This window comes from Mycena indigotica (assembly GCF_014461135.1).
Source record: "Mycena indigotica strain 171206Taipei chromosome Unknown Mind.scaff0013, whole genome shotgun sequence".
NCBI classification, from domain to species: Eukaryota; Fungi; Basidiomycota; class Agaricomycetes; order Agaricales; family Mycenaceae; genus Mycena; species Mycena indigotica.
In genome coordinates, this window is record NW_023503012.1 from 1,324,690 (window position 1) to 1,351,387 (window position 26,698).

The following is a 26,698-nucleotide window of genomic DNA, read 5'->3' on the forward strand; positions in this document are numbered from 1 at the left end:
TGTAAATTTAGGTTTTGCTTAAAATGTTACTTAATGAACTTGTTGAAGTGCTTCTTACAATGTTAGCTTCCAAGAGTGTTATAAGTTTTTCCTAAAGTTATTCTCTAAAGCACTGGTTTAAACATCTGTTTAAGCATGGACTTTATTGACTTTTTTAAGCAACATCCTACACAAATACTAAAAGGACTCATTTAAGCATCTTGTTGAAGATCTACCAAAAATTGAAGAAGTGACTTAAACTTCAATGGAGTGACTTAAAATTCAACAAGTATAAGTGTCCGTGCCTGTGGCATGGACTACAGTAATAACAAAGAATTTGCAGCGCCCACACGGCCGCTCGCCTGCGGCTCGCAACCGGCGGGCGGTATCCGAGGGGTGGCACGTGAATCTCACGTGTTTCACGTGCGTCCGCATGACTTTCTGTCAATGCCGGCACGGTAGTGTTTTCATATTCACCCCGAGGAATGGGAACAAAACTGGAGGATTTTTTTAAATTTTAATTAAGGTAATAATGACCCCAAAAAGGGACACCTTTATTTGTTGGGGAAAATGGATTTAAAAAGACCCAATAAGTAGAACAGCAATCTTATCAGAAAAAAAAGAATCAACATTGTTATACAAAAAAGCCTCTTATGCCCAGATATCTTCCATTTTTCCCACATATGCACCCTTTTTCTCCTACAATCTGAGAAACATTTTTCTGGTCAGATTTCCTTCCTATCTAGTTGACATTATTTAAACCTTTTTTTCTAATCAATAAAGGTCACCATTTTTTCAACCATTATTACCTTCATTAAAATTTAAAAAAATCCTCCCATTTTCTTCTCAGTTGTCAGGGTGATTATAGATTTTTGGTGGATCCTCAACAAGATTCTTAATTGAGTCCCTTCAGTATTGGTTTAGGATGTTGCTTAAAAGACTCAATAAGGTCCATGCTTAAACAGATGTTTAAACTAGTGGTTTAGGGAATAACTTTGGGAAAAACTTACAACACTGTTGTAAGCTAACATTGTAAGAAGCACTTCAACGAGTCAATTAGGTAACATTTTAAGCAGACTCTAAATTTGTATATTTACAGTGTGAGGGGCCTTACGGTACGGTTACGGTGCCGTATTACGGCCGGCCGTACGCCCTATATTACGGCGACGGCCTACAGCCCTAATTTTATGTGATAACGTGGAATAGCTCTTAATTGGTGTTAACACAACTGAAAGAGCCGCAGAAAAGATGAACCTTTAGCATACTAGATTAATATTATCACATGCAGCCATTTGTGCAAGCAGAAAGTATCAGTATAATCATGTCACGGTAGTTTTTTTCTCCAAACGCGCTGCCTCACACGCCCCCCGCCGCCAGCGCCTGTTTGCTCTCGAGGAACCACGCGCGGATCTGGGCGGCGTCCATCCCCGCCGTGCGGTCTACGACGACATCACAGCTCTGGCGATGGTACCCCTCAGAGTGCGCGGTGAGTTGGTTAATAGACGCGGAGAGGGGGAGGTCGAATAGATAACTAGAACCAGGCGTTGAGATATGAGGGAGGGAGACGGCAAGGCGCACCCGTTGAGTTTGCATTCGAGACAGAATAGCTTGTCCCCACGGACAGATGTGCACCAAAGAATTTCGTCGAGCTGTGCGCGGGAGAGGCGCGGCGGAGAGGGAATGGGTCGGGGATCTGGAAGATGTAAGGCCTGAACAGAGCTGAAATAGGGCAATGATAACACACCTAGCACAGGCTTCGGTTTCTTTACGGGCTGAAGCTTAAGCGGGCTCGAGGTGTCTGCCCATGGCTGAATAGGCACCAGACGGACCGGAGTTTTAGGGTCGACATTCGCCTCAGCAAGCCCACTGCCCATCTCGTCTTGCACAAGCCAACGAAGATAATAGTTCTTCAGTGCCATGATGATCCGATCGCGCTCCGTGGCGCTAACTTCTGCCACTGACGCTAAAGCAGGCCCATGTTGAGCAGCACGCTGAAGCTGGTCTAGTATACGTCCCCATGACTTGTCCGTAAGCTACGTGAGAATCGTGAGATTCTTGTGAGGGTTAGTGGGTATTGCGTTTGCGCACCTGTCTTCCTCCGCCTTGGTTCTCATGCTGCACCAGCAGTATTAAATGGCGCGTCTCGAACTCCGCATCCATGATCCTGAAGCGAGAAGACCTGACCGACGAAGTGGGGGCTTCCAAGTCCACGAGACGCTGCCGCATTTCATTCAACTCCACTGTGCGCTGATGTAATTCTCCTTGCAACGTAGTCTTCTCCTGTTGTAGATCGGCGATCACCTTATTTGCATCATCGGCCAACCGAAGCTTCTCGTCCTCCTTAGCTTGCAGGGCACTTTCGGTCTGCTGAAGGCGTGCCGCCAAGTCAGCGCTCAACGCATTTATGATGCTGCTATCTGCCGTCAACCGGGTGTGTTCGGCCTCGCGCTCCGTCACGTTCTTGCGCATGTCCTCCATTACCGACTGCAGCACCTGCGCGGCCCGGTCTTGTGCTTGTATCTTGTTCATCAGTTCGGTGTTTTGCTGCTGGAGCCCTGTTCGTGCCTCCTGCTGCGCCTCGAGTTCCTGCTGCTTCGCTTCGAAAGCCGCTTCTTGCGCCTGAACCATACGCTTGAGCTCCCCAGTTTCCCGTTCTCCATCGGCTAGGGCTTGTCGTGCAGTTTGCATGTCTTTTTCTTTCTCGTCCGCCATCACACGCAGCATAGCGACCTCCTCGGTCAGGGCATCATGCCCTGTAAGCAAATCGTGCGTCATTTCTGCTGCAGATGCCTTTTGCTCTTCCAGGGCCGCGTGCAACCGCCTAACCTCGCTCTCATCCGTTGTAAATCGATTACTCTCCAACTGCGTCTGCAAAGCCACCGCCTGTGCCCGACTGGCCTCCGCCTCGCCCCTCAGCATCGCTGCCTCCTGCTCTAACCGTGTCTTGTCCGCCATGGCCCCGCTGAGGACGGTGAGCACCTTGCGGACGTTGCCCACTTCATTGTCAGTCAGCTCGATCCCCTCGGGCAGGTCCAAATCGCGCAGGAGGGTGTCTATCTGGGACAGCTCCGCTTTAGTAGCAGCATATTGGGTTTCAAGTACTCCGTGGGCCGCCTTTAGGTGCGCAAGCTCGTCTTCGATGGGCCCCAACCCTGCCAGGAGGTCGCTGACAAGCTGGTCGTCTGCGGTGTTAAGCAGATGGGTGGTCGGAGCGCCAGTCCCACCAGTGATCATGAGCTGGGCTTGCAATTCGGTGTTTGTCGCCTCCAGCGTGTCGAGCTGGCCGCGGACAACGTCGCCCGTCGCGATGGCTGACGTTTTGTCAGTGCTAGTGGTCGTTAACAATGAAATTCGCACCTGCGTCCCTTTCCTGCGCCAGGCGCACATTTTCTGCTTTCAACCGCGCAACCTCTGATGTCGTCTCTAACTCCGACTCGGGCGATGGAGGCGTAATCATAGAGGTTGACTCGAAGGCGTTCAGGACATCTGAAGGTGGGTCCACATCCATCGCATCGTCGCCTGGCCCGGCCTCTAGTTGGGGTTGTGCCGCCTGCAGCCGCTCGACCTCTCTCCGCAAACCCGCGCTTTCCTCCTGGGCCTTGACCAACTGACTCCTCAACTGCGTGATTTCGTCCAGATTGCGCTGCCTGGTTGACGCGAGCATCGGCGGCTTCGGGCCAGGCTTCCTCCGCGGAGGCTTTCCGGTGCCGTCTGCTTGCGAAGCGGGTGGTTGGGAGGCGCCCGGGGTGTGCACATGCTGGGAGGCGCTTGCTGGGGGGACGGGGGCGGAAACAGACCGGGACTGTGTAGAAAACTGGCTGGCCGTACCAGCCAATTGGGGAGGGGCTTCTTTCCCAAACATGTAGTTCTTCACGACAATTGAGTCTGCATGTGGATTCGGCAGCGCGCTTGGAACTCGAAGATGGGCGGGCTGCGACGATGCGCCAACTGGAATTCGTGGGATGTCTAGCACGCCAATGAGCGGCGGCGGCGGCGGCAGTGCACTGTTGGACCCCGCTCTAGGACGTTTGGAGGTGTCGGTGCCTGTGTTGGGCGACGTCGCAGCGCGTTTGAGCGGGTTTGAGTTGCTCATGCTGGAGGGGCCGGACATCGGTGCCGAGGACAGTTCGGTCGTCCGCGGGCTTTGGGACTGCAGAGACGTGCTAGCACGGCTCAGAAGCGTGTGTACCTTGACTCTGCACCGGAAATTAGCCCCATGAACCGCAAAAGAATGTTGTTGTACGGCTTTTCACTGACGGGCCCGGGTACAGATTTTTCTGGGCGGTTGCGAAGTTATTGTGGTCGGATGGTTGAGATTGTAGGCACTAGGATCTTCAGTGACGACGTTCAGATGCGCGTTGCAGCGAAATTGTGGTGGAGAGAGTAAGTAACCGGTTACTGGGAGAGGAGTGTGTCACGCCCGCGTGATCGTGACTGATATTTTGATTGGCAGACAACATGTGTAAACAACAGATGATCCGATTAAAATTTGCATCCTGGACCTAGTACTTAATGATTCGAGAGACCATTGGAACGCCAGTTCAAGTCTTCAAGCCATTCGTGGCAACATATCAGTGACTTTATGCATGCTAATTTAGAGTCCGAGGGCCCCCCGATTATTCGATGGTCTAAATTACTTCCTCCAAGCGTGCCTTACGATCGCCGACGCTGGCATCGTCTGTGTAGGCATCCACCGGCCCGGGTGCCACTTTCCCCAACGTGTCCATGCGCGTCGCGCGTTCCCGCTCCCGTTGGCCACCCGCAGTGCCAGCGGCGGTGCTCCGCCCCGCGAAGCTGATGCTCACGTGGTCGTGGTCATGGTCGGTGCCGTCGTCGGTCGAGTCGCCCGCGGCGCCGAAGCGGCGCGTGGTGAGGTTGAACAGGAGCGTGCAGCCGTAGAGCCGGCCGAGGAAGAAGCCCGGCGTGAGCGAGATGGTCGTGCGGGGGTAGCGAGCGAAAAGGATGACCATGATCGTCGCGACGAGCGCCGTTGCGCTGCCTGTCTGTACCGCACTGACGGTGAGGCGGTGGATCATGCTGCGTCACGTGAGGAGCGTCAGATTAGATGTTGATTAGATAATGCTCGAGCACGCACGAGCGGGTCCGCTTGAAAGTCGCGCGGTAAGAGCGGAGTTGGTAAACGAGAGCTGCGGCGATGGCGATGTCGGTGACGGCGGAAGAGATGAGCCAGACCCTGCCGCACAAGTCAACAAGGAAACGCGCCACAACCGAGCGTGGGACGCACATGGAGATGGGGACGATTTTTTCGCGCTCTAGGACGCTCTTGTGGATGACGGAGACGATGCCGGTGCCGAATCCGCCCGCGACGGCCGTCGTAGAGCACACCACGAGAACGGCGCAAACAACGTAGTTTTTAGAGCTGGGTGGGTCAGGCGGAGCACGTGGGCGGCGCTGATCATGACGTACAGTCTGCCGTAGCGCCATATGAGGTAGAGTTGCACGATGAACCCGCTCGCGCCGGAAGTAAACGCCTAGTCCAAGTCAAGGGTCAGACGTCAGGAAGGGCGCCAAGACGACGACGCACGTAGATGGTACCAGGCCATGGGTTCCACATCAGGAACTCGGGGTCGCCCCAGTGAGTGACGAGGAACTGCGCAGTCAGTGGAGAGAAGTCCAAGTCAGGCAAGCAGCGCACCAGGTAAGTGTAGGCAGATACCCCAATCGTGCCAATCGTATCATTGAGCAATTCCAGCGCGACGACTCCGCGTACAAGTGTTGTGTTGGCACCGGGAGAGCGCACTGTCAATGCACAAACTAATCAGCAGCGGGCCACTTCCCGGCGCAGACACACACACAGTTGGTAGTTGAGAAGAACTGGTACGCGAGGAGCAGCTCCAACATGTAAAACATCGCATTGAACCATGTACCAACCAGCAGCGGCCTGGTCGTTTGTCTTCAGCCGTCGTCAGTGAGGGGAGCGAGGACTCACGCAAAGATGTTCTCCAGCGACGCAGCCAGAGTCGTCGCCATGGTGGAGGCAGGGGCGACTGCCATCCACTGCGTGAACTATATATACTTATATTGGTTCCTTTTTTTCGAAGCCTGCATCATGATCCCCTGAATGCAAGCGTCTGACGTCGCTAACCGCGGCCGCCACCTTACGGCCCGCCGAGTTGTGCACTGTGTGCTGTTCTGCAGCTTGGGCGCGTGGCGGACCCAGCGCGCCAGCGAAATCAACAGAAGAGAAGCCGATATGCTCCGATATGTGTTCAGGGCTGGGTAGTGGCCTTTGCTACTCGATCCAGCGTAAAAGGGGCTGTTGGCGGATTTGCAGATCTGCGGTGGCGGAGGCAGTTCATCACCGCTAATGTCATCCCCGTGAGATTTGCCATCGAGTTCTCAAACTGGCCCATTTACAACCCAAAATTTGCTAGGGAATACTGAGGCAATCGAAAATTTCATGGCTGTAGCAAACAAAAAAGTTGCTACAGTCGAACCCCTCTTAAGTCATACCTCTTGGTGGAAGGGTCAAATCATGACTTTTGAGAGGTTATGACTTTGGAGGGTTAGCCAAAAAAAATTAATGAATTTATTTTTTCCTTTTTTTAAATGATATCATAGCCGTTTTACTTGTAGGAAATCTGTGACATATGACCATTGCATGTACATATACTGTACTATATGTAGTCAAGACCTTTTTTGTCTAATTTTGGGATAAAATCAACAGATTTATAAGTATTGATGTCATCAAAACCATCAGAAATGCCCTCTTTTGGATGGAATCATGACTTGTTCCACCTGATTTGGGTATAAGTTATGCCTTTTCATAGACCTATGACTTTTCCCTGCAAACGGAGCTGGTGGAAGCTAAAAATCATGATATTAAAGGGGTTATGCCTTTTGAGAGGCATGACTTAAGAGGGGTTTGACTGTAATATAGATATCCCTAAGTTTGTGTCCAATTTTGATAAAACCAGATAAAACTACATTTGATCTCCAGATTTGCTTCAGACTGTGGCACACCACAGATTTACAGGCCAAGGGGGAAGCATGATGGCATCAATGCCGGTCGGTAGGTCCCCCAGTGGGCCTTAAACTTTTTTTTGTAGTGAATTTTTTTCAAGTATTAGGCATTAATCAATAAGTGTAAGGAGATGTTTCCATAGGTTCTCAGTGTAATATGAGGCTGTACATACAATTCTCTGCATCTCATCAATGAACTTCATTCACATATCTGGATTCTAAGTCTATGGACAAAAGTCAAATCCTATTCTTTCCTTATAGGAGCTATAATGAGTGGCTAGATATAGTACAACAGTTTATAAGTATTATTTCCAGATGAGTCAATCACATGATCCTGTGAAATACCTGCCTAAATAGGCAATTGTCACGCATGTCACGGTCGGTTGGTCCAGCTGTGAGCCCTTAAATTTGTTTTAGTGTGTATGTTCCTTAAATTTGTTTTCCCTCCCCCTTGGGACAATTTTAGCAATTATGAAGACATCAATATCATTTGATGCACCTGTGTTCTGTTTATAATCGACAATATTAATCTTATGACGACTCAGACCTTTGACTGAACAACAGTGTAGTATGGTACCAAATGTAGTATAAGTAGAGCACAAGGATTGGATGTTACGCAGATATCTTCTTCGACTGACGGGTCAGACGGGACACTGGGAACTGAGCGCCTGTAGGCCACGTGTCCACGGTCACGCGGCATGACGCATGGCGCTGACGGCACGCCACCAACGCTGACTTGCGCTCGATTCTTGCACTCATCTCATCTCCGGCTACAATTCATCCCACTCTCGCCAACGGAGACAGTACTTATCTTCACGGCGAGGTAAAGCTATAGTTTCGTGCGTCCCTGGCTGACTCCTGATTGCGCAGCAGATCTTGAAGAAGGCGAAGAAGCGGCCTCGTGTGCCTATCGATTCTGATTGCCCACTGCCCCTTGACGGGATACCACGACTACCACGACGATGCAGCCGCCAATAGACGACGCAGACGACCCGCCCCCTTTCCAGGCCCCGACCGCACTGCCTATGCCTCCGGAGATGGAGTCCACGGGCAACGAGCTGAGCACATCCGCTTCCACCATCCGCACCCTCCCCCCACGATCCCCCCTCCAATCTCGTCCAACACTTCCCCCAACTCTCCCCCACTCTGCAGCCCCACCGCCGAGCCCGACGCCGTCCTCAGCGTCGGGCACAAGCAGCTCTTCGCTGCTGTCGCTGGAGGGCGAGTACGATTCAGGGATGGAACTCGACTCCGTGTCGAGCAGTTTCTTCTTTAGTTCTGCCGCTGCGAGCCCGCCGCAAGCGCATCATCACGGCCACGACCATGCGACCGAGCTGGTGATACCGTCGTTGACGTTGCCCGGCGCCGCTGCTTGTGAGGGAGAGGAAGAACAAGCGCAGAAGGCGGCCCCCACAAGCGCGGATGTTGGTTATGGGTGCGGATTCTGTGGAGCAGGTGTTGCCGGAAGGCTGGAGAGTGGAAGACGAAGAATGCGACCCGGATTGCAGGCGGGTGTGGCTTACCAAGGAGGAGGAGGGAATGGAGCTGGTATTCGTGAATACAGTGCGTTAAGATGTCCTGTCTGTCCTCTGCTGACTGATTTATTCAGGCGACGACTTCTACCTTGATATCGTTCATCCTCGACCCATTCCGCGCACTCGTCCGCGTGCTGACGCTGCCCGAAAACGATCTACAAGCGGAAGAGAACAAGCTGCTGCTTTTGGATCTGTTGGCCTCCGAAGGCTCGCCGACCTATGCCGCGCTGCTCGTTGTGCCTGGTTACGAGCTTGCTGTGGAAGAGGCGATTCGGCGGCTAGTGCCCGTTGTCGTGCTGCAGTCAAAGCAGATGAACGTAGACCCCACCATGACGGTCACTGTGCTGTCCCCTGCCGCAACTGAGCTGTTCGTATTTGACCCGTTGGAGAATATCCCCGAGGAGCCCGAGCCGTTGACCGCAGTACCCCAGCCACCTCACTTCAACCTACCTACCCCCCCGCAGCTACTGACCCTGAAGACACAGGCCGCGGCGCTCTTCCTAGACTGGTGGGCAGCTGCGCGTCGACCGTCGTCACGGTACCATCGCCATTTACCCCAACTACCACCACCCTCCCGTTCATCGTCAGCATCACGACCTCGGAGAGCCAAACGCAAGGACACAGCAGGGTCAGATTCACATACGCCTTTCGGGTATACGCATGCGCCAGTCAGCCTCGCAGACCCGCTACACCTACCCAGCCTTGCGCGCCTTGTCAGAGACGTCGTCGCTGCCCGCTTGGGATTCCCGGAGCTCGGCACGGTTAGCGGTATGTTGCTGGGCTTGGGGGTTGGGGTTGTGTTGGGGGCGTGGCTTGCTGGCGGGTATACCAGGGTCGGGGGATGAGGATGCGACTGGTTTGACTCAGTGGATGCATACTTTTGTGTCTTTTGTGTATCTTACTGTAATGCTGTATCTATCTTGCACTCTTTTCTGTTGTCTTGTTCTGGAACTTCGATGCTGATCAATCGACAGTGTTATCGTCCCCCCCTAGGCCCCATGCCCACCACTCCATGCCTGCCATGCAGAACTCCAAAAGCTCCTCCTGTTCATCGCTGTATTCCTCCCGCACCGCGATCTTCTCCCTCAAATTACGGACTTCGCACTGCGCCATGTCGCGTTGGTTCTTGTACATCTGAGCCCGCACTTCGAGCTCTGCAACCTGGCGGTCTTTGACGTTTGCTTCCATGTCGCTCGCGGCTGGGGACGGCTCGCGTTGCTGAATCTCGAGTTCCATCTGAGGAGTCGCGGATGGTTTTTCGTCGTGCTTCTCAGGCAACTTGAACGCCACAGTAGAGTAGTGGTGAGATTTTACTGATTTAGATGAAGAGCACCCAGCACGCACCATTTTTTGCAGGGCCTGATTCAGATGATTCCTCGGGACACTTTATCGCCGTCATGCGTGCGCCGTGCAGTTAGGTCTGAACGTTGAACCTAGGCCTTGGTCTGAACTGGGGTGCTGGAGAGGATAGCGATATAGAAGGAAGGGATCTAGAGGGGAATATGGTGGTCGACAGGCAAGTGAGCGCTCTAAATACAGAAACCACACACCCACAGTGCCGTACTGTGCTGAATGGAGATGCGATTTCTTGCGTGTTGCGTGTTGCGCATGACGTGGTGCAGATCTCATCATCTGGTATCATGCTGACGCGCTGGTCATTACGCCATCAAGACGACATGTCCAAGGGAGTAGCTCGTGGGAGTGTAAGTACGAAGAATACACTGTCGTCGTCTGCCGAGAGCGAATCGTCGTCAATCGATCTAACTTTAATCCATCGTCCCAACGCCGGGCACTACTTGAATGCCCGACTCTACTTCATTTGCAATTTGGCTTACGAGGATCTGCCAACTTGATTCTTGAAGGTCTGTGACTCGCCAGTAATTGTATGCTATCTTTCTGCGACTTCTCATTGTAGTCAAACAACGCCCAAATGTAGAGATCGCAGACAGTCGCAGACCAGAAATTGTTCTCTGAGTCATGTCATACTTAATTGTCATTGCGTCACGGGATGATCACGCGATGACAGCCTCAGCCTGTTGACAGTGCCACCAATAACTTGAAGCTTCACCCACAACCATGAGCACAACACTTCCCATCGAACTCATCGACGCAGTGCTGGACAACATGCATGATATCCCCTCGATGAAGGCTCTTTCGCTCGCCGCATGGTCTTTCGTCGGCCCCTGCCAGCGCCGTTTTATGCACACCGTCGGGCTTAGTGACGCCAATGTCCTCCCCGTGCTCTCCCTCGTGAGGGAATCACCCCATGTTGTCAAGAGCGTCCGACGACTACACATATGCCCGCAGCAGCGCGTCCTCGTCCTCCCCGCGAAGCTGGAGGCTATGGTGACGCTCCTCAACTTGCTTCCTCCGCTCGACGGCTGTGTTATTGATGGCAAGAGCTGGGGCGGGGGCTGCTTTCTGTGGACGGATGTTCCGGAAGAAGTTGCTTCGGCCATCGGCGCGCTCCTCTCTAAGAGTCCCGGTGCCGTGCTTCATCTGCACAACATATCCGCGTGGACGCTCCCTTCGATGCCCTGGCTCTTCCAGGTGCGGTTTCTCAGCTTTCGGTCGACGACTAGCGATCCGGTCCGGCTATCCGGAGTCAATGCCACCGCGCACCACGGCGCTCAGGCTGCTAATAGTTTACTCCGGCATCTCTTTCTCTGCCCTTCGTCTGGGTCTGTGGCGCAGAGTATGACAGAATCACCCGCCTTCACACATATATACCAAAGACTGGAGCATATCTCGTGTTATCTTGGCTCGCACACGCTCAGATTAATTGTGCTCACGACACGGACCCTGAGGACTCTACATCTCTCTATGGACAATTCCTTGCGCGGAGCCAATCTCACCGGTGTGTTAAGTGCTACATCCGTATCCCGTTCTCCCATGCTTAGACTCCTATACAGCGTCATTGCCGGAGTTTCCTGTATTGCAACGCCTGACAATCGAGCCACTCACAGGACAGAGTGCGGATTTGGGTGGTGTCGACGTCATTTCCCGCATCCTCAATCCAAAGATCTCCCCCGTGCTTGCGGAATGCCGCGTTATATGGGCCCGCGTGCAAGCGGGGACGGATTCTGAGACTGCTGCTGGTCCCACTATTGTCACCGCCTCGCCGTCCTGGCATACCCGCTTCGTTCGCATCACGGCTGCGCTAGCGCTCCATCCAGCGACACCGCAGGTGACTTGGGTCCTTCAGCCCGCTCTGGATGTCCAAGTCGATGCAGACGTCTTCGCTGAGCGACTTCGGCTTGACTCTTCAGAGCTCGACGGGAATGGCAGACTCGGCTTCGAATACAAAAACTTGCCTTCTGTGCCACATATGTTTACTGGATGGCCCCAGGTTTCACTCAACTCGTGATATAAGCCTGAGGCTTTGTGTCAGTATTTACTCGGATGGCTGCTTTGAATTCTACTAGTAGGGCGAATACTTACTTACTTACATCATCTACTCGTAGTTACTCCCAAGTAATAATACCCTTTGAAGCTGAAGAAGTTTGTTCTACTCGCTTAAAGTCTCGTCGTATGTCATCGAGCTCCCCAATTTTCGTAACCAGCTCGCCTTACTAGTATTAAAATATTCATTGTGCATGTCATCTCCCAACCCTCAACGCAAGGTGTTCCTCTGAAAGGAGGATTGCAATAGCATCTAAAAAGTACAATGGCTTACAATACGTCCTTCGTTATACTCTTTCAATTTACCTCTTTTGTCCTTGGGTTTGCCTACTCCTGGTCTCAATCCCCACTCCCTATCACAGGTCGACATAGATTCCAGCGTCCTTACGCGCCTTGGTCATCGCAGCGATGATAGCGCTACCAACACCGCTCCCGTCTTCGGCATGGTGCGTCACAATGTTCCTACGCCAATGACTGAGTGCAAGAATAGATGGTGGAGATAACATCTTACCGCCCCTTGTCGCCGAAGACATCCTGCAAGCCTTCATGAACTCGGTCCGCGAATCCGGGGTATTTCTACGCAAAGCATCAGTGAGACAGAAAGAGAAGATGAGAGAAACTTACATTATACAAGGACCCGTCCGCACCCACGGAGCATCCCTCCTCTAAATAGCCCATCTTGCTCACGATCGCCGCAATCCCACACGCACTCAGTCTTGCGGCCCTCCTCCCAATGAGCTTCGCAAGAGCGCGGAAGAACTGCCGCTCCGCAAGCGTGGTCTCCAGTGCGAAGAAGTGGGTGAATATGCCGATGGCCATAAGTAGTTCGTCTGTCGGGTCCGACTCCAAGAGCGACAAGAAGGCTGTGTCGAAGGCATACGGGACTTCAAGTTTATATGTATTTTGGCCAAGGAAGAGGACACCCTCGTCAATGAGCTCGCACAGAACGAGGCGAAGAATTTCACCGAGGTATCGACCAGAGATAAGTTTCTATCTCGATATCAGCTTTACCATTCAAAAGACCGGAAACATACTTCGAAAGCCTGCTCTCCTGGCTTGTTCGATGTCTCGTCCACTATCTGGTCGTACTTCGTTCTGGGTAGGTGCTCATGCTCGAATGAGTCAAACGCTCCCCACTCGCAGTTTATTGCCATCTGCCCATCCAGGCCAATCCCTACGTCGTGGATTTTGGGTATATCCTTCACGTACTCCATATAAGCGGCATTACAACCCGTCCCAAATATGACGGCAATCTTGTTTTTGGGATTGACATAGTTAGACGCGATAAGGGTGCCGGTTGTGTCATTGATGAGCGCCGTTAACTCAATGGGTAGCTCGAATTTCTCCAGAGAGGCACGGAACATGGCTGCGACATCATGACCTTCAGTGTTGGGAGCCCCAAAGCCCTTGGTCCATCGAATAAGCTCTCCATGGTCAATACGCTCCTGCGTGCAAGGATACGAGAACTACTCCGCTCGATCATTTTTTCTTGAACGTGAAGAGACACCAGACACGCACCGTGAACCCCAAAGGTAGTTTCTCCCCTGGCTGCAGTTTAAGACCGCTGTTCTCGTCCTGCAGATTCGTATCGACGAACGTCTTCAAACATTCGGCGCAAAAGTCGAAAAGCTTTTGACCCTCCTCCTGCTTTTGCTCCTCCGTCAGTCGGTACTTGGTTTGTGTAACCTCGAATTTGCCCTCTCCCTCGAGGGTAACAAGACAGACACGCAGGTTGGTACCGCCTTGGTTGAAGGTGAGTAGTTTTAAGTGCGTATAGATTATGACGCACCAAGGTCGACGGAGAGATAGTCGCCCTTTTCCTGTCCAGTTGGCCAGCCGAATACATAGGTGGGTATCATGGGCTACAGATAGTGTTAACATGAGGAAAGAAAAGAATGCAAATGGAAAGAATGGAGGGAGAACAAGCAGGGTGCGGTCGAAAGCAGGATCCCAGAAGCATTCCAATAGATAGTGCTGACGCCGCGAAGAAATATGATACGCGTCTGGCTGAAGATGACAGCAAGAAGGGATGGGGAACAGAAAGGGAAAAGTAGTATAGGTCACATACCACAGTCTGCTTGTGCTTCGACAGACCCAACTCAAGCGTGTCTTTGAACGCCTCGACAATCATCCGCATCCGCTGCGGGGTCAGAGTAAATCTGCATTCACGCAACAAAAGACAGACATCAGTGCACATCGCGCGCCAAGGGCAGGTCGGACCACGCACAGACTCTCGTATTTGCGTAGATGGTCGGCCATCGTCCTAGCCAGTAAGGTGAGACATGAAGAGCAGCCGTTGTAAGAAAGGTAACGCACTTTTTGGTTGCATGAGGAAGGTCTTCCTCATCATGGGTGCGGGTATGCATCGCCATCGTCTGCCCTGAAGGCAGCACGATACTGCCGCTGCCGCGTCGCGAGGCTGGCATGGCTGGTCTTGCGTGCGATGAGGAGAAGTGGGGTTTGGTGCGTGACGTCACCGTGAGAGATGTTGATGATTTGATCCGACCATTCAATTTCGTGTGGTCAACAGCTTTCCCTTCCCTAGCAATTCAAGGCAGATGATACCGGCAGACAACTTGGCCCATGCCCCCACTTGCCCGCTACCCAACGAACACCAGTATTCGCAGCTGGTGGTCAGACAGCAACCCCGCTGGCGCAACTATCAACCTTCATACCTTGGCGAAACCCCTTCTGCGGGTCATGTACGACCGGGAGGTCAGAAAGTTGCTGAAGCTTGGTCCGGGAAACGAGAACTCGGGAGAAACGGTCGCTCTACTCATGCGGTATCTTGGGTATGTCAAAAACCCGTGTCTTCAGTTGGATTTATGTGAAAACCCTGCCAGAGCACGATATGTGGCGGCATCCACCAAAATCGTCATTCTCGGCAGGCTATCTCGAGTTGTGCCGGAATATCGTGAGGCTCTCTTGGAGTATAGGGATTGTATCACCACACTCCTCCACACAATCGACACTCGAAACTTGAGTGTTGACACGCCAAACAACCGGGAATTTCTGCGCACAATCTGCCTCATTGGTTTTCCGCCTCTGCCTCCGCTTAGTGTTGCCGACTGTGCTCTAGCGCTCCTTACGCGTGCGCCAAGTGCCAGCGAGAGACCCATGTGAGTGTCCGCATGTTCGGCTTTCGGGTTTACCTCAAGCTAGTTACCAGGAAAGCCAATCGGTGGGGCAATCTTGTCGAGTTCTCTCTCTGCGCTACGGACGGTGAACCAAATGGGGGCATTTTCGTGTGGACAGAAGACCTGTGAGTGCCTTTTTTGACTACGCAGCGGAATGGATATTAACAACGAATCAATAATTCTACTATAGCGTGGAGCCTGAAAACTCATCCGGCACCCAAAACTATTTGCTCAGCGGTCAGCAAAACCCACAATTCCTCTCTGTACCACTCGATGATACGTTGCTCCCCATGTACGAATGAGTTGCAGGCGTCGATGTGACCTTGGAGGTGAATACATTCAGCAGACAGTGATGTAACCCTGATTTGAAGTTTTTGAATGATATAGCTACGTCGTATCGAGCAATCTCTGTACGAACTTCCGCGAGCCTGTGGGGGGAAAGGGTGAAGTTGGAGCACAGGGCAGCTCGGACGGCGTCGGTGTTATCCGTTATCCGCAGAGGGAATCAGCTGGCGAAGAGGCAACGCGCGCGATTGGCCATAGGAGATACGAACAAAAGAAGGCTGAAGGGAGACTTGATGAGCAATACTTACCCATGGGTGTAGAGAACTAAATCTTCATGAGTAGATATGTTCGGACTGCGGAGAACTTAGCCAAATGGACCTAACTTCAACCCCAAGTTAACTGATGATCGAGGTGATGCTTTTCTACAGCACTTACTACAGTAAAATTGCTCGCCTCGTTGTTTCGGCATACCGCCTGTCCACTTCTGAACCTTAATTCATTACGACTTTCACTCGGTCCGAGTAAGCGGGTCTGATGTACTGGTGTAAGTATAATGTCTTCAATAAGTCTATTTCGGCACTCACACATAGCTGCAGTCGCTGCAAGGGACAAGAGCCTGGGACATCACCCAGAGTCACTCGGAACAACTGCTTAACACCATTGTTGAATGTGGGCGCCTGAATGGAACCCGTTGTGGTCAACTCACCCCAAAAGTACGGACTTAACAGCACGACCACGAAGTCGTTTTGCATTCCCACCGGCGGCCGGCGGGGCTCCGTGTCCATAAATGGCAGGCAACCTTCCAAAATAGAGCGATCCGGGTGATTGACGGCCGCAATCACCGATCGGCAGCCCGGCCCCGAGGAGTGTTACGGCAGCTAAGCTGTATCGACTCATCCAATCCTTTGGGGACATGAGTCTGACTGACGCCAGCGAGTCATTCAGACGCCCGTAGGCGGTTAGATTACGCGTCGCTTCCTCCTTCCTCTCTTCTCTCTACCACCACCACCCCACTTCTCACCATATCGTCTCCCCGTCCTATCCCCACGACCACTCGTCGACCTCTACGACGACCTCGACTCCACTGGGAACCACCACCTATAGCGACCACGTAGAGCCAGACCATGGATGCATTGCGCTCCCTCGTCCAGCCTCTCGTCAGCGGGTCGTCTATGATGGACGGCATGAAGCTCGTTGTCCTTGGGGGCACTGTCGAGACAGCCCGTCGCGTCAGCAGCTCTGCCTGGAACCACTTCGTCAACTGTAAGTTGCTGTTTACCCGCCACGTTGCACGTCCTATAAACAGCCGCTGACGTTACTTGCCCAGCGTTCTTCCTCACCGCCCACTTCTCAGAAGAAGACAGCCCGTATGATTGGCTCATGCTCTGGCTTTCGCGGCGGTATGTGGGCCGTTCTTCTCATTATTTCCCATGTCCCCCCGCGAAACTTTACCAGCTGACGCGTTTGGTGTGTGCAGCCCCGAATGGCAACGCTCCCGAGAATTCGAGACGACAACACGGGCAGCGCATGCGGGACAAGTCAGTGGCTGGGAGGACGACCCCGACCTGGGTGCTGAGTTCGACCAGAGCAACGGTGGTGCGTATCTCCTATTTCCCGTTTTGCTGTCTCATTGTCTACCTAGACGCCCCTCCCTCTAAAACACGTGTCATATTCCAGCCCACCTTTGACACCACCCACACCATATACTGGCGCGGCCACTGGCTGCGTGTCCGTCGTTCACGTGGCACAGACGGTTGTGAGGTCCTGAGTGTCAGCGTTGTCGCCAGGAGCAACACCATCCTCAAAGCCCTCGTCTTGCACGCCAAACGGGAGTACGAGGCCGAGGCCGTCCACCGAATCAATATCTACTTTGCCGACCCGCATGGCAGCTGGCGGTGGGCTGATGCCAGGCACAAGCGACCGCTTGGGACTATTGTGCTCGAGCCAGGGGTAAAGGAAATGCTACTGGGTGATGCGAGGGACTTTTTGGCGAGCGAAAAGGTGTGTGTCTTGCTTATCCAAGTCCTTTTCTAACCTGTCTTCATAGTGGTATTCGGACCGTGGTGTGCCGTGGCGACGAGGTTATCTTCTGCATGGTGTTCCTGGCTCGGGAAAGTCATCCCTCATACACGCACTGGCGGGCGAGCTCATGCTCGATATCTATGTTGTGTCGCTTTCGAGCGCCTGGATAAACGATAGTGTGCTTTTAGGGCTCATGGGGCGTGTTCCAAAAGTAAGTCTTTTGCTCGCTACTTATATGATGACTCATTACATTTAGGGTGCAATGCTGCTTCTGGAAGATTTGGATGCTGCCTTTACGCGTTCCGTCCAGCGACGCGCTGACGCCGAGGACAAGCAAGGCAAGGAACAAGACGGCAAGAAGAAGAAGGTTCGTTGGCCATATCGCGTTTTTGTCATTACTCAGCTTGAATGCCTTGCAGGAGGGTCGCGACAAGGACTTGAGCGACCTCAATACGCTCAGTTTGAGTGGTTTGCTAAACGCGTTGGATGGGGTTGCTGCTGCTGAAGGAAGGATTCTCTTCGCGTATGTGTCGGTCGTTTCGCATGACAATCTTCTTACTCTTTTGCAGGACAACAAATCATCTTGAAAAACTTGACCCTGCGCTCTCCCGCCCTGGTCGAATGGATGTTTGGGTCGAGTTCCGAAATGCGAGCAAGTGGCAAGCAGAAGCGCTATTCAGGAATTTCTTCCCCAGTTCCGACCCCGAGCCCGAGGAGGAAATAGACGAGGCTGCCCTCGCCGAGATCGACATTCCAACAACGCCTTCAAGCCTGCGCTCGTCATCGAGCTTATGGTCTTCCTTTGGTGGATCAAGCACATCCATTGCGGACATGACCATTCCCTCTTCCTCAGAGTCGTCAGCGCCCTCGACATCTTCCCGGAAAGGCAAACAAGAGCCCGCGATACCGCTTGACCTCCCTCAATTTGGGGCTTCCAATACCGCATATATACCGCCCGCGCCCGCGCCCGAGATCGTTGCGGCGCATCAGGGCCTCCGCCCGCTCGATGGCAAGACGTTGGCGCGGTTGGCGAAACGCTTTGCGGATGCCATTCCAGACGGCGAATTCAGTGTCGCCGCTCTACAAGGATGTCAGTCGTGTTTTTCTTCGTTCTTTGCCATGCTGACTCCGTTTATCAAGACCTTCTCAAGAACAAGTCGCGACCTGAAGCTGCAGCGGAGGAGGCTGGTTCCTGGGTTGTTGCGGAGCGGGAGATTCGGGAGCGACTGCTGAAGGAACGACAGGCAAAGGAGATCAGGGAAAAGATCGAGGTAAGATGATCGTATTTGCATTTGCGCAACTAATTTGCTCCATTAGCGCGAGAAGAGGAAAGAGCAGAAGCGCGAAAAGAAGGCCAAGGAGAAGGCTGAAAAGGAGAAAGCCGAGAAAGAGAAAGCGGAAAGAGAGAAGAAAGAGCAAGAGGAGAAGCAGAAGCAGGAGGAGATCAAGACGGCGGAGACAGAGACCAAGGCCGACTCTTCGGATACCACATCTGAAGCAGACTCGGCTGTCGTTGTCGAGAGCCCGAAGGAAGAACCTGCGGCTGTCGCGGAGGATAGCTCGTCGGAAAGCAGCGATGACGACTCGGAAGAGAGTGATGGGGAGGTGCAGAAGCAGACGAGGCCGACCATGAGTGCACGGGATCAGGCGCGGGCCCAGGGCCAATCATGGGGCAGACAAGTGCCCATATGACTCGCTGAAGAGGATGAGTCCTACTTTCCTGACGAGGGGCTTAACGTTGATTTCCCGGTCTCGCCTTCATCTGCTGCAGACAATTCGGTTTCTTTCGTTGATACCGGTGCCCAAACTACAACTGCACTATCACGCTATACGTATAGTCAGTTTCTTCACGCATATGCATATCTCACCCATCTGTACATACTCCTTCTGCATCTCGTCACCTCTACGTATCTACTCTCGGGTTAGCTAGCCATACCTACATACACACATTGCTCTTGGTTCTGAATGAAACACTCATCTTTGACAGGGGTGGCATGGCGCTGAGTACGTGCGGCAGCAGCAAGGTGGGAGTTAAGACAAGTCGTGGCCATGGAAAGGCACGTGATGCGGTGTCAGCAGGTGATGTCAGCGCGTTTCTTCAAACTTTCTTGCAGGAGACCACCACCACCACCACCACCACCACCACCACCGCAGACCGCGTATGCGGAGATACTCATTAACGGCTCTCGCCCGCGCTGGCCATGGTTTTGCTACTATAATCTCGCCACGCGATCAACCCGCAATTGCAGTTTCTCGAGAGTAAGGCCAAAGAGCTGAGTATCTTCCCGAAGACTCACAAAGTCGGTAGCGCTTTGAAATTTCGAGCAATGGCTGGCCCATGCATGAGTCGCAAAATCAAAGCTCAGATGAGCTCGCAGGCACGTTTCCGCGCATTGTCAGCCTGCGGCCCAAGCGCCGCCAATGCCACAGACAGGCGTATGTCGAGTATAAAAGCGTGCTTCGGGATGAGGTGTGGTCTACCACATCTCTTTCTCTCATCTTGCATACTCTCCATACACCAACCTTTAGGCCTGCTTCGGATTTTTATTCGGAAAACACCACCATACAAAGACTACAGTACTGAAAACGTGAAAACATGAACGCATTTTCCGTCCTTCCAAACGAACTCCTCGTCGAAATTGCGCGTGCGACACCGCAGGCGGACCTCGCTGCGCTCGCGCTGGCCAACTGGCGCCTCCGCGAAACAGTCAGTGGCGAATTGTACCGCCATATCGTGCTCCCCAGCGAGGCTGCACTTGTCAAGTACTGTGCCACCCTTGAGACCCGGCCAGAACTCGCTTTGCTGGCGCGGAGCCTCAATGTGTAGGTTTTTCTCTTTTCCATGGGAGGACATGGGAGCTGAGTGTGCCACAGAGACTTCAACGATGAAATGGACATTTATCGGGATGACTTTGTGCCAAGTGTACAGCGCTTCGGCACATACGGCGCAACACTAGAGGGGCTTGTCAACTTGCGCGCACTGCGCTCGTCCTGCCAGGGCCTCCCGACGCTTTTCCCACGTGGCGCGGAGGCTTTCCCAATCCTACAAATTTTGGAAACGCGCTTCTTCTACAATATCACCGAGTTCGTCGCCGGAAGAGGCACACTCCAGGAACTCATTATCCTCGGCGGGGACATGCTCTGTCTCGACGCGTGTTTTCAGCTCCCCCCGACGGCCCGCGCTGGGCCGCTCTGTCCGAGGTTACAGGTGTTCAACGGGCCGAGTAACCTTGCTTCCGCAGTGCTGCCTGGATCACAGGTTTCACATCCGTGCATTGCGTGGCCGCGCCGCCCTCGAGTGTACCTCCCTTTCGATGAAACGAACGACGCAGATTTCCTGGCATATGTCGTTGATCCGCAGGACCCCGAGCAACAGTTTTTTGACGCCGAAGTCGAGCGGTCGTTGCGCGCCGTCGCTGCAGCAGCCGTTCCCGTTGTTCAGCTAACCGCCGTCGTTGGTGAATGGGCTGTGCTTGACCCGGCTGTTCTCGCGCGCTGTCTTCCGCATCTCCGCTATCTCTTCATCGGCAATGCCGGGGCGGACTCCACATCCGACGAGGTGATTAGTCTAGAGTTCGCTATACACCCAGCTGAATAAATATTGATTATCTCTCGCAGGACGCTCTCCTCCAAAAGCTGAACGACGTGCTTCCGAGCCTGTGCGAGCTCCGCGTCGTAGTTGTCGCACACGACCCCTATGTCCCATCTGACGCGTGGGAGTGCGCAGAGTTCGGTGCGGAGTATGAGGCCGCGCTACGCCGCGTGTGCCCCACGCTTGAGGAGTACATCGTCTCGCGCAGCGCAACACCGGAGCCCGCGGTCGAGGAGGAAGAAGAGGACGTTCGTATGAGCAATGTCTGTTGAGGAGCTGGACTTCAACTCAAAAATTGGACAATCTTTATGGGTAGTACATATGACTTATGCAACTATGCTTACTATGCTTTTATGTATTTTACATTTACAAACTTAACCTGTTCAGCTTGAGCAGGCAGAGATAACATTTTAATTTTTCTGCTGCAAGGCCTTTCCCCTACTCTTGGGAAATTTATATTTAGGTGTGGGGCCTTGATATACTACCCTCATGCCCTTTGGGTAGTTCAGCCATGTGTGATCAATGCATCGGCTTTGAGCTGAGTCTAGTCCAACCCTTTCCATTTTAAATATTTACAAATGGTAATAAACATTTGAATGCCCATTTTATTTCTGAGCTTGGGACATAAATTAAATAAATAAATAGTTTAAATGGTTTTCATTCCAAACATTATCAGGGGAACCCCTGCTTCGGCCTCCTTCGGACCGTCCGAGTGCATCTGAGGCACATCCGACCGGCGCCCCCTCGGACGCTCCGACCCACCCCGACCATCGTCCACGGCCTCCTTCGCCCGCACAATCACCAATCCGTCAAGACCCTCCCAACGATCACCTTGGGACAGAGCCTGCGACGCCGCCCAGGCCTTCTGCACTCTACGTCGGCAGTTATGGACGACCAGTATATAGTTGGCGCCCTAGCAGGCGGCCCCTTAGAGTTTTTTCTCTTTGGATCCTCCCCTGCTAGGTCGGTCCCTCTGTGTATTTCCATAGCTTTTATTCACGCTTTGGATCCTCCCCTGCTAGGCTTTCGTCAGAGTCTCCAGGGTTGCCCTTACAAACATACTCAAATCAATATTAATAGTGTGCTTCAAGTACTGTTATTTTTACTCAGTTCAAATGTCACATGTCACACTCACTATAAAATTCGAATTTTTCCGCATGTCACACCATTTTGCCTGAATTTAGGAAATAATTCGAATTCAAAATTTTGTATCAATTGTTACACCATTTTTGGCATTCAGATTGAGTAAAACTAGTACTACATTATTTCTGAAGCTTAGAAACATTTGCACCCATTTTAGAACCAAGATTTCATTACTATGAAGTTTATATTATATCTCCTTAGCACTGAGCTGCACTTTATCTTCCATAATTTGGCAATACAATCAATAGGAAGTATACTTTTGATATCTATTTTGCATTGAAAGGGACTATTACAGCTTAAATGAACATGTCTCTTGCTGGTAGATGCATATGGGTCATAAAGACTTGAGACCAGTTTAAAAAAATGTTGGCACTGCTGATCAGTCACAGTACCTGGACTTCTTTTCTCCTTCTTTTTTTAAAAAGAAAACTCTATTAAGTATGTATCTACTGACTCAAAAGTCAGCTACAAATGCAGACAAATTACAATCAAAGCTGTCAACCCCTGAAAACTTACATTGTGGACCAGCCCTTACTACTATGAAGAATCTGAGTTCAGATTTAGATTTGGGGAGGGGGTGGAGATCTGAGATACTTAGTATTTTATATAATTTTCCCACATCATCAAAGAGGTGTTACTGTAGTATTTTACTCAGTTCGCATGTCACGCGTCACACTTGCCCTAAAATTCGAATTTTTTTCGCATGTCACACTGTTTTGCTCAAATTTGTGTCCCAACAAGGCAATTTATGACGTTGCTGGGCGCCTCCGGTGCCAAGAACTTCCTAATTAGGCAATAATTCAAATTCAAATCTTCGTATCAAATGTCACGCCATTTTTGGCATTCGAATTGAGTAAAATACTACAGTAAATCTTTTTGGACCTGCTGACTGAAACTTTTACATGCCTTTTTGCCTCACTGAAAATGGAATCTAATACTAGAAAAATAGGTATATGCTTCTGCCTTCTCTAGCTCTGTGAAAATTATACTATGGGCATCATCTCTATCTGTATGAACTGTATAGAGATATAGCTTTGACTCCAAGGTTTTTGTTATTGGGAAGAGAATCCTCATTATCCCAATTAAAATCATCTCCTTCTTTATCATCTGTATCTATCTCAGAAAGATATCCTGACTCAATCTGCAGGGAGCTTTCAGCACTACAGTCATCAATTGAACACCAAAAGAATCTGAATATGCCCACAGAGGAGGGTGGGGATTTTGTCGGGGTAGGACAATGTCAAAAAGATTAATTTCTAGCATGGGACACAGTGCACATATTGACACAAAAACTCATGTGTGTATTCATAGGATGCTACCCAATAATAAATATTTTTTTGGGGGCTGCAGGATTGTGATTGAGGGTCAAAAAGCTGCACATCAATCAGGTGTACCAAAACGGGGGGGTGTACCATTGGCCGGTAGATGACTGTAGTGCCACTAGTACTGTACTATTTTAATCAATTCGTCACCTGCCAACCTGCGTGACATGTGCGACGAACTTAAACTTTCGTCAGGCCTTCCCCATTAGGGAATTTCGGCGCCAGAGGCGCCGGATCGGACGGAAAATTACCATATATGGACCAATTTAGGGCCAATTTCTGCCGGATATGCGTGACTGACGAAAAAATTTTCGTCGGCTTGAGCCCTGTGTGACGCGTGACTGACGAACTGATTAAAATACTACAGTACTGTAGTATTTTACTCAGTTTGCAGATCACATGTCACAGTGCTGATTTTTACAGAATTTCTTCACATGTCACACACAAATTTGAGCAAAAAAAATGTCCAAAAAGGGTAAATCATAACATTTCCAGGTGCATCCAGCACCAAGAGTTACTTGATCAAATAATCCCAGTTGAAACTTTTATATTAGAGGTCACACCAAAAATGACATTTGAATTGAGTTAAATACTCTAGTATTGATAGTAAACATAGCTGGGGTTTGTTGCCACCCTCTCAAGCCAGAGATATTATTGTAGTATTTTACTCCAAGTCAATCTGAATGTCATTTTCTTAGTGTGATATTGCATACAGAATTTATATGATGGTGGCATCAAATTGCTTAATTAGGTAAAACTATTGATCATTCCTAAAGATAGCTGTCTTGGACCAAAACCTTTTAAATTTCTACTATATCTTATTAATATTTTTATCCAATCAGAGAGACTGATAATTGTCCTTCAGTCCCAGCAATAGATGTTGTACTTGACTGCCAGCTAACTTCCAGCCTGAGATTGGTGGCGGTTTTTTTTGGCCTGCACCCCCATCATCGGCGACGGCACGCTCGGCAAGAGCTGTCACATCGCTTAATTCCCAACTCCATTGTCCGCCCAATTGGCAACATGCTTGTGTAAGACCAACTTTGCCACTCTGCACACACCACTGTTGAACAGGGAGGAAATGGGAGGGGAAAAGAGGACAATTTGACATTGGGAAGTAACTACTTTATGTACACATGAAGTACAATAGTATCTAAATGTAGCTATTGAAGGGCATGAGCAATTCAGGCATAAAGTAGAACATCATAAAAGGCACTGTCAAATGGGGGAACAAGCGCCGTGTCCGGGTGGCTGTGCATGCCGCCGGATTGAAAGTCCAACAACCACCACCATCGCTACCTGACCCACCAACACTACCCGACCCGTTGAGCACGTCTCCATCGCCGCGACACTGGCACTTTATTCACAATGCCTGGTATGCCCAAGGACCACGCTGACTGTTGCAACCACCCCCACAGCAGCCTTGGCAGACGATATTCGGGACGTCGGTGCTGGCAGATGGGGATAATGATGGGGATGCAACGAGTGAGAGTGGGGACAAGAATGCTGCGAGCAAAGGGTCAGAGGATGTTGAGACAACCACCCCTTCCTCCAAACATTCGACAAGATGCTGTGGTCACGCGTCCGCCAAACACCTGAGCGTGCCGACGATGAACGCACTCAGTAGTAGCCACCTTTGTTTTCTTAGATTTATTGTTTTTTCTGCCAATAGACCTGAATTGATTTAAAGATTTTTCTCTATTTCTTGCTGCGCCCTCATCCCGCCTCCCGCCTCCCGCCTCCCGCCTCCCGCCTTCCACCTCCAGTCTGAGTCACGGTAACACCAGGCATCTCTCTCACACACACTCCGGAGGCCGACTGACAGTGCGGAGGGAACCCAGTCAAAGCACTTGCCGGCCGGGCAGCCGAGACGTGCCGTGACATGATGGGGGTGCAAGCCAGAACGCCATTGGTGGCCTATGACAGGAGAAATGCTGTATTTAACCAGTTTGGATGTCACATGTCACCGTGACACTGGCTTTAAAATTCGAAATTTTTTGCATGTCACACCATTTTGCTTAAAATCAAATTCATATTTTTGTATCAAATGTCATGCTACTTTTTGGCATTTGAATTGAATAAAATACCACAGTAATACTTAAGGTCTCATGACAAGAGGATTGGATATCTTTGGACTTTAACAGCAGTAACATCAAAATCATGATGGTCCCCATCATAAATGGGGAGCAAATGAATTGCTAAAGAGAGGTAAACACCTGCATATATTTGCACAATATTTGCTTGATAATTAAGGTAGGAAAAAAAGATGCAGAAGTAAGTTATACAACTTGACACTCTGTTATGAAGAATAGTGTGCACTGTGTGGACCACACAGTGCACAGTGTGGTGAGCCTCAGGTTGTAGTAATGTTTTCATTGACCTATAGAAAGCTCAAACACTGACACAGATAAATGCCCCTTTATCAGCATCCCATTGACTACGCATCGGCACGCGACAATGCACACGCTCCGCACCAGCTGAATTCATGCCAATGATGGTGTCTGGCCCCGTCCCGCCCTCAACCCAGTCGACAAGCGCAAGAAGTGCATTGTGCGCCGAGTCATTCACCGCATTTGAGTTGGCTGCTGTGCCCTGTCCGAATCGCGTCGCCGCGCTTACTACACCGCCGCCGCAATGGCCCATGCCGGGTATGCCGAAAAGCCGGTAGAAACCGTCCATCTGGGGCGGCGCGAGCCGCAGCGTCTCCTGAATCAGCGCGTAGAAGCGCTTGGAGTTGGTTATCGGGATGCGCGGGTCGCGCGCGCCGTGGTACGCGAGGAACTTGCCGCCGCCGCGCGCGAAAGGCGGAGAGGTCGCCGGAAAACGTGCGGATCCCGCCGGCGTTGATCCGCTCCATCAACGCGACGTCCGCGAGCGAGAAGTTGGTAAAATCGTGTGACGTGACGTTGAGGGTTGCGAACATTTCCCATTCCTGGTGGTGTTCACAATCAGACTGCGTGTGGGGAGGGATTTGAATATTACCTGTGTAAACTCGAAGAACGGCCCGCCGAGTTTGAGTGTGCGTTGTGAGTCTGCCTCAGAGCCCGGGGCGTAGCGTGGATACAACAACTTGCCGTGCTCTGAGAACATTGGGGTGTACACATTCTTCACTGTCTGCACCTGGGTTGCCGTCAAGCATCCGGTGGTATTGCCGTTGCCAGTGGGGCACTCCAGGGCATCAATGTCGAACTCGCACTCGTCCGGATCGCTGACAATCCCATCGACCAAACCGTCTAAGCCGTCACAGGCGGCCAGTATCGCCGCGCTCACGGTGGCCCAGTCGGCCGTCTGAAGGAA

The 26,698-nt window shown here is 51.5% G+C and overlaps 6 protein-coding genes across 6 annotated transcripts; 4 read left to right on the forward strand and 2 right to left on the reverse strand.

Annotated features, from left to right (window-relative positions):
* Nucleotides 1–1,335: 1,335 nt before the first annotated feature.
* Nucleotides 1,336–4,090, reverse strand: MIND_01274700 (uncharacterized protein; the record flags this gene model as incomplete). Its single annotated transcript, XM_037369223.1, has 5 exons — nt 1,336–1,510; nt 1,558–1,672; nt 1,724–2,012; nt 2,068–3,290; nt 3,337–4,090. The coding sequence occupies 5 exons, from the start codon at nt 4,088–4,090 to the stop codon at nt 1,336–1,338; spliced, it is 2,556 nt and encodes an 851-aa protein (XP_037214429.1).
* Nucleotides 4,091–7,925: 3,835 nt separating this feature from the next.
* MIND_01274900 (uncharacterized protein) lies at nt 7,926–9,343 on the forward strand (the record flags this gene model as incomplete). Its single annotated transcript, XM_037369224.1, has 3 exons — nt 7,926–8,337; nt 8,381–8,526; nt 8,573–9,343. The coding sequence occupies 3 exons, from the start codon at nt 7,926–7,928 to the stop codon at nt 9,341–9,343; spliced, it is 1,329 nt and encodes a 442-aa protein (XP_037214430.1).
* Nucleotides 9,344–10,574: 1,231 nt separating this feature from the next.
* On the forward strand, nt 10,575–11,865 carry MIND_01275000 (uncharacterized protein; the record flags this gene model as incomplete). Its single annotated transcript, XM_037369225.1, has 2 exons — nt 10,575–11,355; nt 11,411–11,865. The coding sequence occupies 2 exons, from the start codon at nt 10,575–10,577 to the stop codon at nt 11,863–11,865; spliced, it is 1,236 nt and encodes a 411-aa protein (XP_037214431.1).
* A 391-nt stretch (nt 11,866–12,256) lies between these two features.
* MIND_01275100 (Phosphotransferase) lies at nt 12,257–14,359 on the reverse strand (the record flags this gene model as incomplete). Its single annotated transcript, XM_037369226.1, has 9 exons — nt 14,217–14,359; nt 14,128–14,163; nt 13,969–14,059; nt 13,690–13,762; nt 13,419–13,642; nt 12,935–13,366; nt 12,525–12,890; nt 12,412–12,476; nt 12,257–12,362 (listed from the first exon to the last, which is right to left on the reverse strand). Exons 1-9 carry the CDS (start codon nt 14,324–14,326, stop codon nt 12,257–12,259), a joined length of 1,503 nt encoding a protein of 500 aa, XP_037214432.1. The 5' UTR covers nt 14,327–14,359.
* A 124-nt stretch (nt 14,360–14,483) lies between these two features.
* Nucleotides 14,484–15,484, forward strand: MIND_01275200 (uncharacterized protein; the record flags this gene model as incomplete). Its single annotated transcript, XM_037369227.1, has 6 exons — nt 14,484–14,692; nt 14,744–15,019; nt 15,070–15,162; nt 15,228–15,274; nt 15,347–15,366; nt 15,425–15,484. 6 exons carry the CDS (start codon nt 14,484–14,486, stop codon nt 15,482–15,484), a joined length of 705 nt encoding a protein of 234 aa, XP_037214433.1.
* A 962-nt stretch (nt 15,485–16,446) lies between these two features.
* MIND_01275300 (uncharacterized protein) lies at nt 16,447–19,036 on the forward strand (the record flags this gene model as incomplete). Its single annotated transcript, XM_037369228.1, has 10 exons — nt 16,447–16,585; nt 16,650–16,722; nt 16,800–16,918; nt 16,965–17,323; nt 17,370–17,555; nt 17,601–17,711; nt 17,764–17,867; nt 17,914–18,434; nt 18,485–18,615; nt 18,662–19,036. The coding sequence occupies 10 exons, from the start codon at nt 16,447–16,449 to the stop codon at nt 19,034–19,036; spliced, it is 2,118 nt and encodes a 705-aa protein (XP_037214434.1).
* Nucleotides 19,037–26,698: the final 7,662 nt, after the last annotated feature.